General features: G+C 44.7%; 1 protein-coding gene across 6 annotated transcripts in view; it reads right to left on the bottom strand.

The window, feature by feature from the left end:
* PLCH1 (phospholipase C eta 1) overlaps nt 1-12,587 on the bottom strand; it is a 1,334,702-nt gene that overhangs the window by 90,577 nt on the left and 1,231,538 nt on the right. For all 6 annotated transcript variants that reach the window (XM_069618420.1, XM_069618421.1, XM_069618423.1 and 3 more), the window contains one exon: nt 10,117-10,241. In XM_069618420.1, the coding sequence (XP_069474521.1) occupies nt 10,117-10,241 (125 nt within the window). The remainder of the gene's footprint in view (nt 1-10,116; nt 10,242-12,587) is intronic.

Below are 12,587 nucleotides of genomic sequence, written 5' to 3' on the forward strand. Positions count from 1 at the left end.
ATTTGTAACGCGCCTATACACAAGTGTTTCACACTCCCAAGAGGATACACATCTATTGACTGAAGCGGTCAAGCCTCCCCTTAATCCTAGTTTACAGTGCTAGGAATGGACATATTGATATAGCAATACACTTGTTTGAGGCAGACCTCTCATCATTTGGCATTAAAGAGGTGAAATGCAAAAGACCTAGTCCATCAATATATCAGTGTGATTTAGCATCATCCCAAGAATGCCTTTTACACTCACGCATTTTCTGTCTTAGGTCCTGCACCTGAAAGGCCAGCAATTTCGTCCTGAATAACACCTTGCCTCGCATTATTCAGATAAAACCCAATTTGGAGAGATTTAGACAGCTACATATGTATGTTTATTAAGCAAGACTCTCCTCTTTGAGTGATCCCTGACTATCTGATGCTGGATACCCTGCTCCTCTCCCGTGTTATTATTGTTGTCCATTGTGTACTTGTGCGCCCTGATGCCTGTGGGCTCCGGCGTGTTATAAATTTATAAATAAATAATTAAAAGAAATGGGAACGACCAATGAGGTGTTTCGGCTGAGCTTTAGAATGTTTTTTGGGCCTTCCCAATGTGTTCTGCAGTTCGGTGCATTTGAATGAACGTTTTAACCTACAATTCAGTTGATGTTGTTTTAACTTATTTCATGTATTTATTAAACGAGTGGTTATTGGTTTGCATTCATATTTTATGTGGATTCCTGGCCATGAGCTATGTCACAACCAAATGGAAACAAGCATTGGCAAAGCCAACAGTTTTGGCTTTTGTATAAGCATAAGACATATGCCAGGCACAGATATTAAATAACCAGGTACTTGCACCATTTTGCACCTGCTACCATCAATGGCGAGTTAATAGCACTATGATAGTGCCTGACAAGTGCCTTTCCTATGCCTACACAAAATTCAAAACTGTTGGTATTGCCATTGCTTGTTTTAACTGTTCCTCCAAAGTGTTTGCGGGTGGCCTCTCGGCACCACCTGATGTTTTCCATTTCCTAAGGCATTAGGGAACTTTTGGCAGCATTGAACACCGCCTACAGCAAGAGATGCTGGCAAACGTCATTGAAAGCCAACGTGCATCCTCTGTGCACAAGTGAAAAGAGAAGGATTAGCTATGCAAATGTTAGAGTTACAGAAATACTTGGTTACACACACACTGATATTTCATTCACCAAAGCAAACAAACCTCTGAGGTTAATGACTGGCAGAAAAGCAGAGCTGCTGTGCAGCGAGAATGATGGTTTTAGACGTCATGCTCATGTTCAGTGCATTGAAAAGAGCAAGACTAAGAAGAAGGGAAGTGGTTCATGTGCAGGATGGCTACAATGGTAACCACGTGCCCACAATGTCCTCTGCCAGCATTCAGTAACCCTGCAAGGAGTCCGCCATCATTACACCATAAAGGTAGCCTTGCCCTCTCCACCGAGCACAAAAACGTACCTTGCAGTGGAACTTCCAGGCAAAGGAAATGTGTTGTGCTGCAGCCCTGACTGACCTGTTCTGGGTGAAAAAAGCTCCCTCAGCTTTCTGGACTTGTGTACCATACCCCATCCTGCTAAGCCGTTCAAGACTATCTGTCGAGGGGCAGCGTCTCAAGTGCGACACCATCAGCCAGTCCTGGTTTGCACATTGCATTCCAAGTACTGTTAAAGGACTGTGTATACGAACCATGGTTCAGCTGAAGGGTGCCGTGAAATGACATTTTTTCCAATAAAGATGCCCTTGTAATCCACAGGCTTCAGTGACTACAATTATCGTAGGTTCTGTGGTTTACACGTTCATGTTGATGTGTATACAGTGCTGGTCATTGGGCCGGCTCTCGGCTGATTCGAGATCCGGCACCAGATGTGTAGCCGGATCTCGGGATCCGGCTAGAGTCAGCGCCCAAGCCCATGAACCGCGCTGGAAAAAAGAAAGAAAAAAAACAACGTCCGCGACGGCAGCATTGCCGTTTACCGCGGCATTACACTGATGTGTAATGCACAACGCTCACTACACGTACAACTGAAGCATTGTGCTTTACACACCAGTGCCAGAGCCGCATAAAAGGCAATGCTGCCCTCGCGGGCGTTTTTTCTTTTTTTTTCTTTTTTTGGCACAACAAAATGAGCCAGGGCTCATCAAGGGGGCCTGGCCTAACTGCATGCGTCCTGCTGGCCCGTTAGGCCACGCCCCCCCGAAGAGCCCCGGCTCAATGGGCAACTGGCACCCCTGCCAGGCATCCTTTTCGTGTACCGGGGCTGGCAGGGGAGATCAGTGGGCCCCACAGGGCCCCGCCTCAAATTAAAATTTCGGAGCCTGCCGGGGCTGAGCCCCGGCAGGCCCCGTCCCACTTAAAGCCCTGTGGTAAAAGGCAATGTTGCCTTTGTGGGTGCTTTTTTTTTAAAGTATTTATATGATCGGCTGGCCACTACCAACCCCGCCCCCTCTAGACCACGCCCCCTCTTCCCCAACTCCTCCCCCACCCGGGTCTTGTGGGATCCCCCACCACATTTTTTCCATTTCCACCACTGTGTGTATAGTACGCTATCTGATCCTCCCCTTTGTACTGAACACAGCCTTCGCTTAGGTCCACTAAATTACACACAGGTTGTGAAGTGTCGCTCATCATGGCCACACCCAGCAGCCTGCACTGCGGCACTCTGCTCACAAACACAACCCACTTTGGGAAGGGTAGCATCAATGGAAACAGGTCCGCCTGTAGCTGCTCTATCCGTTTCTCTGGCGTTGCTGTATTTTAGGAGGGCTTCCAAATGCAGTAAGACTTGCTCAGAAACATTTCACAAACCAGTGATATCCTTCAGGGATTCGTCACTACGGTGAGTTTTTGGGTCTGTGTGTGTGGACAGTTACAGAGTACATTCAAAGGAATGTGCTACAGTTATTAGATTATCACATATGTTGTCCAATCCCAGGCCCAGAGGCCAGATCCAATCACATTATGCTGATATCACTAACTACACATCCAATCAGGCCGTGTTAACATGATGACGCAAATATCCGCAGAATGTGCGTGAATTTTCACTTCCCAGCGTAACGGGCTTCGGAACCCGGTCCAGCTGTGCTGTTCGTCGTCATTGCACACTTGTGCTGTTGGATTCCACCCCCAGGACCGTAACCCCACCTCGGACTCTCATAGAGAGTCGAGCCCCTCGGAGAACATGTAAAAAGGCACATCGAAAGGGCTATTTAATAAAGTTTGTGCATTAAGATTAGCCCGCCCCAGACAGCGAGGAGCCGAGCCCCTGGGGTGCACACTGCAGCAGGCGAAGGCGGCGCATGCTCCCAGTGATGTTTATCGTTTCTGGTGCCCCCTTCAGCAGCTCCTTTCACCTGAAAACACAGGAAGCGCGCACACAGGCGCCCGGCGGAATAGCAAACACACGCGCAATCGGCCCCAAGCGCGCCAGCCCCATGTACGCGCACATGTACACGATATCCAGCACTACTAGTAATGCTGCCACCAATGCAAATACTACTAACACCAGTGCAGCTGTTACTACCCATGCTATCTCAGTAATAATGCCCTGCTACTACTAGTAGGCGACGCATAGTAATAATAATGCATGGCTGCTACCAGCTCTAGTAGTTATGATATCACTGCTTGTGCTGCTGCTGCTACTGATAGCAAAACAAATGCTTCTAGCACTGGAAAGAATAATACCAGTGCTCGGACCACAATACATAATAGTAATACTAATTCTATCAGTAATAATCCCTGCAATACTAATGCTAGCAGTAGATCCAATACAAATGATTACTATTAATAATACACATACCAATACAATTATTTCTGCTACTAGCAGTATGTAAAGTAATACTGCTACTACTGCTTGTACTAATAATAACAATGCCACTCATGCTAATCTTATTAGTAATGGTAATACTATTCAAATTGATACTATTATAATGAAGACTGCCAGCATTATTATTGGTCCCAATGATAATGGTACTAGCACTTTGAAATCCAGTACTACTGCTTATATTAATGACATTGCTAATTTTACTCCAAATACACATAATAAAAGGTTTTCATAGTAACAACCCCGTTACTATGTATGGCTAATACTAATAAACACAGTCATTGTACTAATTTGAGTAGTGTCCATAGCACTTCCTATACTACGGTTACTCATATCCCAAATACTAAGAACCAGACTCAAATTCGTAAAAATAGGACTGGTGTTACAGCGTTATTTGGCATTAATTACCATGTGTTACAGTACTAATTAAAAAGCCCTAAATAATAATATTAAGGCTACTAGCAGTACTGCTGCTACTGTTAATAACAAAACTCCCAACGGGACTCACAATAATGCTAGTTTACATTACTAAAACGTACGCCAACACCACCATAATAACGGTGTTATTGCTGCTTATTCTATCGTTTTGCGTCCAGTAATAATGACACATATAACCTTTTGGTAATAATAATGACGCTCATTAAGGCAGCAAGATAGCTCAGTGAGTTGAGCGTTCACCACATCCGTGCTCAGCCCGCTGGAATCCTGAAATGAATGACTCAGCGTTTCGCCTGTACAACGAGATCATGACAGTGCCGAGATGCGGGAGGAATCCGTCACGGTGCGCGCGCTATAAAAAAAAAAGCGTTAGGTTTATTAATAGCGACAGTAGGAACACTGGTATTGATTTCGTGGCGGCCTAGTTAATGCATAACATTGGATTCATATATTGCTTCTACTGATAACTTCTGGCAGCAATCATTCCTTCATGATGCCAGGAATGCAAGTGTGCACAAAGAGCAAAAGTTACAATAACTGCACCAATAGAGTTTTGCCATGACGTCTATTCTACTACTTGATACACGGTTCACTTTAATAAATACAGTGTAGCCAGAATACCAGACTTGGGACGGCTTCTAGGGGATGGGGGCAGCAGGAAAAGATTGACCGAAAACAGCGATACAAATGTGTATTGTGCGCCTCGCCAGAGTCGCCACATGCCTCCGTTCCAGCTTCTCCCAACTTTGTGTTGTGCTCTTTGCTGCCGGAGAGCGAGTGGCGGCAGCAGCCGAGACTTCAAGCAGGGGTGGGGTAAGGGGGTTATAAATATGTATTAAAGAGCAGAGTGCTGGGTGAGCGGGGTTCACAAATTGACCATCTGTGGTGCGCCGTGCCCCGAGCAGCACACAGGTGCTGTGATCCAGGATACACATCACAATGAACGCCTTAGACAATTTACCGGAGCTCCAAGTTACTGGCGAACTCAAGGAAGCGAAGACTTCTGCTCCAGTCTTACTTCTGCACGTAAGCCTGAAGGGAGGTGCCCCTGCAGCATGCCTTTCAATGCAGGGGCTTGTGCTGTTCGCGTCTGAGGCAGGGGAAATGAGCGCAGGTGTGGCTCTGCTCCTCGGCACATATCACAGAGCTACTCTGTTGTAAACGGGTTTGCTGGAGAGCAGTGCAAACCTGGATATCTCCCCTCCAACCACTGCAGAGCTTCGGTAAAGGAAGCGAGGCTCAAAGTGGGCCAGGCCTCACCCAAAGCCCATGACAGTAGTCCACTTCGTTACTGAAGGCCCAGTTCTCTATCTCTGCTAGAGAGGGAAGGGTGCTCCTCCCCATGCTGTGAAAAAGCATCAAATAATTGCATGGGCCGGACCCCCTCAGGAGAGAAAGTTATGGATTGTCTCTGGCTGAGCCAGTGGACGGAGTCTGGCACCTGGCGTGTCACGAGATAAAGAATGGAAAAAAGAAAAAGAATAATCCCATGTGTGTACGCCAAGGCCAGTCAGCTTCGACCAGACACCTACATGCATCTGTGCCCGTCTGGCCCCTTTAGGATTATCAGCTTTTGTTCCTGCAGGGATCCAAATGTGGCTGCGCCTTACATCTTTTCTCAAAGCCAGTTGCACTCGGACTGAGCCTGACCTGTGCTTAAGCCAGTCCCTGAGACTCTCAGACAGCGATTTGCTATGGGACTGGACTTGCCTCCATGCTTGAAATAATGCCTCACTACAAGATCAGAAGTGTAAATCGAGACAGAAAGCTCAAAGTACTCTCTCATGTGCAGGCCTAGGAATAATGTACTGCTGTTCACGGAGATCTAATGCAATAGGCACATAGATAAAGTGCATTACAGAACTATAAACAACAGACAACATACTTCAGAAATAAAATGCACATCTCTTCCAGATATCTATATAATTATCAACTAGAATACCCTTATTTGAGAAATACACTGTTTGAGATGCAGGTCTAGTTTCTTCATAACTCCAGGCCCAGAGGGCCAGAAACATGTCAAATTTTGCATACAATGATTCAAAAAGTATGCAGATTTTTTCTCATGAATATCAGTGAGGGTTATTCTGAAAACCTGTCAGGATTCCGGCCCTCGAGGCCTAGAGTTGGACAGCCCCTATTTAGTGAGTCTCTGTCCGTTATGTGCGGTTCATAAGTATGCCATTATATATGAACCCGTTTATTACATCCATCACTGAGGGAGATATGCTGGCTTAACGAGACAGGCGCAGGCGTCCATACACCATTCCAGGCACTAATTTAAAAAGTTATAGTTAAGGAGTTTACAAAGTGAGCGCAGGTGGACAAGCTCATAATCAGTCTCCCTTGGGCCATCAAAAGGTAGTGACAGTCCCCCAAATGATTATAGCAAGGCTTACAGATAATTGTACTACACCCATATCCGAAAGTATATATTTTGTGGAACATGACCCAAAGGAACTACAATACAACATAAAAGGTCATGTTTGCTGTGCTTGTCCCTGTCAAAAACCATTTATTTTTCATTTTGTATATACTGTTTAATTGGCTGCATCTATGAAAATGTAAATACAGTTACATAAGGAACAAAATACGTTCATCCCCATAACAAAACATGTGCCAGGAAAGTATACCATTAGTGCATATCACCAAACATTGTCATCTCAACACATAATCCAACATATTTAGCTATATAAATGAGGTTCATGATCAACACAGGTAAAAAAAAAACCCAGAAATCACACACTGGTGGTAAGCACAATGAGGATAGGGGATGAAGAGAGAGAGGAATTCTGTGAGAGTCACACCCAGAGATGTCAGAGGAAAAGTTGCGAGCTAAGTCAATAGCAGAGAGGGAAGAAGCAATGGATATTGACTTGGGAGGTATGGACAACGCTCGGAGGGTGGACGAAAATGTGTGGGGATGGGGATAAAGGGAGGAGTTTAGGTTTGTAAAGTAAGAGGGTCTCTCAGAGTGCGGTGCAAGGGGGTGAGGCAGCAATACCTTTTTTGCAGCCTACGAGTCTGTAATGTGCACCAGTGTCATGGGTCACGGCTCATGTTGTTTGGAGGATCTGAAACTCAGAGGTGGTCCAATGCTGAGGGCTGGGATGAGACAGTGTACACGTGTGTGTGCCTGACAGTGTTCATCAAAGGACATCATAAGTTCATACATACATTCAGAAAACGCACGTTCCAAGGAAGATGCATGAACAAGGGAGACAGGAATCCTCAAGGTATGGTGATAGAGAGTGCTGCTTGAGTTGATAATTGAATACGGGAGAGGAGGAGCAACGAGAGGAGGGACAAGACATTAAAGTGAATAACAGAGTGATCAGCGGGAGATGCATGAATGAAGAGGCCAGAGAATGAGAGGGAAGTAGAGAGAAAGACATGGTCAAGAGAGATTTCACCAGAATGAGGAAACTTGTTGTGGCGGTAGTAGAGGGCGCTGTGAGAAGTGAAGAAAAAAAGAGGTCTGGGAGCCCCTCTACCAAGAACGAACACAGCAAACTAACCTGTTCTATGGGAAGGTGCCCACTCGGGAGGGTCTGCAACCATGTTTTGCCCTTGTGGGTGGGACAAAGACTGATATGTAAATGGATATTCCTCCTCTGTGAAAGGTACAGTCAGCTAAAACGTGGTTGTAGACGCTGCCGGGTGGACACCTTCCCATAGAACAGGTTATTTGGCCGTGTTCATTCTCGGTAGAAGGTCTCCCAGACCGTTTTTGTGCATTTCTAGGAACTTGGAACTTTTGGTTTCACCCTAAGTTACCCTGGGTAATTCAGACGCGGACCCCTCGCTCACTGTGCTTATGATATGATAGGTTAGTTAAAAGGCGCTTAATACCCAGAGGTTTCTAAGCGCGGACCCGGGGATCGAACCTGTGTTGCTCCGTGTCGTCTTGCTTCCAATGAGTGCATGTTGCCCTTGAGCTATCCTCCCGAGATGCACAGTTTAGAGAGGCACAGCTTCACCTCACTGATGAGGCCAGACGAGGCCGAAACACGTGTCTGGGGTTTTTGTTGGTACTCTTGTTCAGAGGAGAATTGGCTAGCATTTCGGTGCTGGACTGCCCTTGTGGGTGCAAATGGATATTTTGCCTCTGTGAACGGTACAGTCAGTTAAAACGTGGTTCTAGACCCTCCCGAGTATAGAACAGGTTATGTGGCCGTGTTTGTTCTTGGTAGAGGGGCACCCAGACCTTTTTTGAGAAAGGAAGAAGTGTAAGAAGGGTTTGGGATGGTTGTTCCTCATTGAGTTGCTTTTGGTTCTTGGTCATTCTCCTTAATTATTTTACATTTTCCAGGCACTGCACTGTAATCTCCATGCCCTTCTAATCTCAAAAGCCAGCCCTTCTAGACTAAGTGGGTTTCTTCTAACCCCCACTTTCCTACAAATAGAATTTCTTTATTTTTCCTTCAATCATTCTTTTCAGTCTATGATTGCCTCATCCATACTTAAACTAGTTTCCGCTCTCATCCACTTTCTCTCTACTATTTACCTTTTCTGACTTTTTAATTTTTACACTTAGCTCTCAATTTTGACTTGTATACACTCTCCTCCTCCCCCCATTTTTTCCCTTTGCTTCTTGCCTCTGCTTCTCTCTGTTTTACTCCTGGTCCTCTTCAGCAAACTCGCCTAACTTTCCTCATCTCCTTTCTCCTCTCACAACCGACCTTCAGTTTTTTCTGCCTGAGGATCAAACTCTACTAAAACCTCTTATGCCTATAATTCCTCCTTTCCCCCTTCACGCTCAACGTTTTCTTTCAGATTTGTCATTGTGTTTTTCTGGGTTTCTTCCCGTCTTTGGCCTTCTGTTTCATACTGACTAAGCATCTCTCCTTCCTTTTTGTGCCACGGCCCTCAGGCATCCTCCTTTCATTCCCTGCGACTCAGAGCACTTCTCTTTTCCTCGCCCCATCGCACCTTGTTTTCCCTATTTATATCCCCTCGACTTGGATCACAAACCAGAATGAGCCTCACATTACTGCCCCTTAAACCACTGCAAAGCAACTTCCCGTCTGTTCCAGCCCTTATGCTTTGTTGTTAGGAGATTTGCCAATGATAACCCTATTATGAAGCTATGTTAGAGAACAGTACATCCGCAACAACCACATGAATTGCCTTGTGCCCCAAAAATCTTGCACTCATGAGACAGAATCATGCATCAATTGTGTTACAAAAAAACCTTTTTAAACCATGTTCAAAATTAAATATGAGTTTAGTTGCCTAAACATAAAACAGTCAACATTAACAACTACTATTTTACGCAATGAAAAATCCAATTACACACAACTTCCAAAGTTAGGAAAGCAGGGACTCAATGCTCCCACCTCAAAGTCTTATCTGGAGCCTTGATTAACATAGATATCAATACTTCAGATCCAAATGAAGAAATGGGGGGTGCTGTATTTGGGGGGTTGTGTTTTTCATTCCTTTTCAGACCATGAATTGATACTAGGATCTCAGGGGCTTCTCCTTCATGCACCAGAGGCAATGAGCGTACAATGCTTCAAAAGTGTCACTTTTTCTCTGGTGGCCTCCTTGGATCTTATACCTCAATCAGATGCAGCAGAGTCCTGCGAAACAGACTGCATGCCCAACTGCATCTCCCAGTTAGCTAAGACAGGCTGCCAAAAGTGTAAAGGGAAGCTTTTGGAAGACGTCGTTGTGTTTTACACCAACTAGGATTCCCATCCTGAGAACATTCTGTCCTCGAGTGGCAGAAGGTTCCAATAGTATGTGCACATATGGGAACCATGTTACAAACATGCAAACCTTACACAGAATTTGGAAAGAAACACTGCACATCCTTTCAGCAGAATGATAATACATTTTCCAAAGTACATTACCTCTCCTCGGTCTCCAAGCATTGAATCTGGGGGCTTAGGGAGTTGCTGTCCACTTATCACTTTCAGAATCAGCTGCTTCTTTGGAGAGGCAGGAAGTGGATCTCCAGAAAAAGGGTTAAATGTACCTAAAAGTTGAGTATCATAAGATCAAATAATCCACCCTCAAATACAAACGTAGCAGAGGTTCAAGGTCACTGATGTACTTGGAACAAATTGCAAAGATCAGTAAAATCAGACAATTGGGAAGTGCTTAATTTACCCATGGATTAAACACAAGGTTACCCACCATTACCATCAAGGTTAGGGTGCACGTAAGTGGATGGAGTACCCCTACAATGTTTAGAGAGGAGACTCTGTCTCTTTTAGGCCAGCCGATTAAGCATCGGACAATATCCAAATTAAGTGTGATCCTATGGAGTCAAGAGCCTGAATGGGAATGCACGCTGGGGTGCAATGTGTTAGCATCCTAACAATATTTGTTATAAACTCCATTTATCTGCACATCGGCATGTCATAGCCCAATCTTCTAACACATTTTGCTGCTCACAATTTAGCTTCATATAAAACCTAAATGGAATACAAATAATAAGCTGTACAAAGCCATCTATTCCATTTCCATGATGTCTGCTGGCTTGATAGGTAAAATATAATTTGGTTATGTTCAACTATGCACTTAATCTAATCATGCATAAGAACAAGCTGTCAAAGAAGGATTATAAGCAAGTTCAGTGTTTATGTTGCCCCAAGCATTATCAAATCCCCTTGCCATGGGTCTGTGTTCAACCACATTCTGTCCACTAGATTAGCAATGTCAATTGATTAGTACTCACCAGCCCAGCTCTCTAAATGCACTAAACTCAAAAAAACGAAAATACAAGTCCCAGGAGGCACCCGTTTCCTTCCTCTGTTGTAAGCACCTGCTGGAGGCCATTCTGTCCCCTGTTTCTAACTCATGACTTACACCAGATTACTCATTAAATACCCAGTTTCGCTCATTACATTTCGGGTATCCACATTAAATAGCAGGTTGTCATAGCATGTACCTCGTCCCATAATCAGATGCTAGGAACTGGCAGCATGTCAGGTATTGCCATCAAATTTCATGTATTCATTGCATTTGCCAGGTACTGACAGCATGATGTGAACACGTCATCAAATATTTTAAAAGCATATAAAAGATCTTGCCATCAAATGCCACGCCTTCAGTGACACTTTATAGTGTAAATTTCCATATTTAGTTAGTACTCCTCTTTAGTTTGAAAACACTTGCCCCTTAGGTTAATGTGACCTTTCTAAGTCACCTATTTTCTTATAATCATTGTTGTTGTGTTATTGGGCATTTGTATAGCGCCTTTTACCATCGGTTTGATTCCAAAGCGCTGTGGGTTGAATGCCCTCAGGGACCACAGTCCAGGTCAGTCGAGAGAATAATGTAATAAAACGTGCTTGGGTGCACTCAGCATGTGTGCAAACAGTGTGGAATAAGTGGTGTGCGGCCAAATACTACAGCTAGCTGTAATTCAGTGGTTGTGAGAGATCAGTAAAATGTGTGCAGCAGGACCAATGGACTTGGGTATCTGCATTCTGGCGGCGCTGGTTTTGTGAGTGACGCTGTGTGCTGGGGTATAGCTGCGTTCTAAAGACTGTTCAGGTGAACGTGGAGGTGTGCGAGTATGTGTTCAGCTAGGCAAAATAAATCGAGGGGTGTAGCTGCATTGTATTGTTTGTTGGTGCAAAGGAAAGTGTTAGCATAGTGGTGTGCTTTTCAGGAAGACCTAGTTCCTGTTCAGCTTCCAGTACCTGTTGAGGGGGTGGTACCTCCCTTGGGATTTGCGCTATTAGGCTAAAGTCCTCCCATTGTCTTGTTGGGTGCAATTGATTTGGCAAAGACTGACAGGTGGTGACAGGTAGATCTGTCCCAAATTCATGTTGTTACTGCATAGGTACTAGAAACGTCCACGGTCTGTAGTTCTGTTAAATAAAATCCCTGATCGGTAGTTCTACTTAAACATTCCCAGATAGATGGAATTAGCAAAGCATAAGTGCTAGAGCGTTCCTTGGTATATGGTACAGCTCATGGTTTTCCAGATGTGAGGGATTTGCATTCAAGGGCACTTCCTGGACTAATAGATTAGTGCATATTGCAGGGCAATGATAGAGTTCATAAGTGCTATTAGAGCTTGGTTTGGTAGTTCTGCTAGATAGATTCTCAGTAGGCAGTTTTGCTAAATACTTTCATTGATAAGTGTGATTAGCAAAATAAGTGCTAGACGGCCCCCCGTTATCTAGTTCTGCTCTTGGATTTCCAGATGAGTAGGATTAGCCAGCATGCACCTTCTAGGACTGATAGCATAGTGCATAGTTGCATGGCCTTGGTCAGGTTCATGAGTGCTATTAGTGCTTGGGTTGTGAGTCTAGCACAGTCAGTCCAGATTATTGGCGATAGATAACTCTAGGCCTCAGAGCGTACG

The sequence above is a fragment of the Ambystoma mexicanum genome, chromosome 10, assembly GCF_040938575.1.
Source record: "Ambystoma mexicanum isolate Mex_15411 chromosome 10, UKY_AmexF1_1, whole genome shotgun sequence".
In the NCBI taxonomy this organism is placed as follows: domain Eukaryota; kingdom Metazoa; phylum Chordata; class Amphibia; order Caudata; family Ambystomatidae; genus Ambystoma; species Ambystoma mexicanum.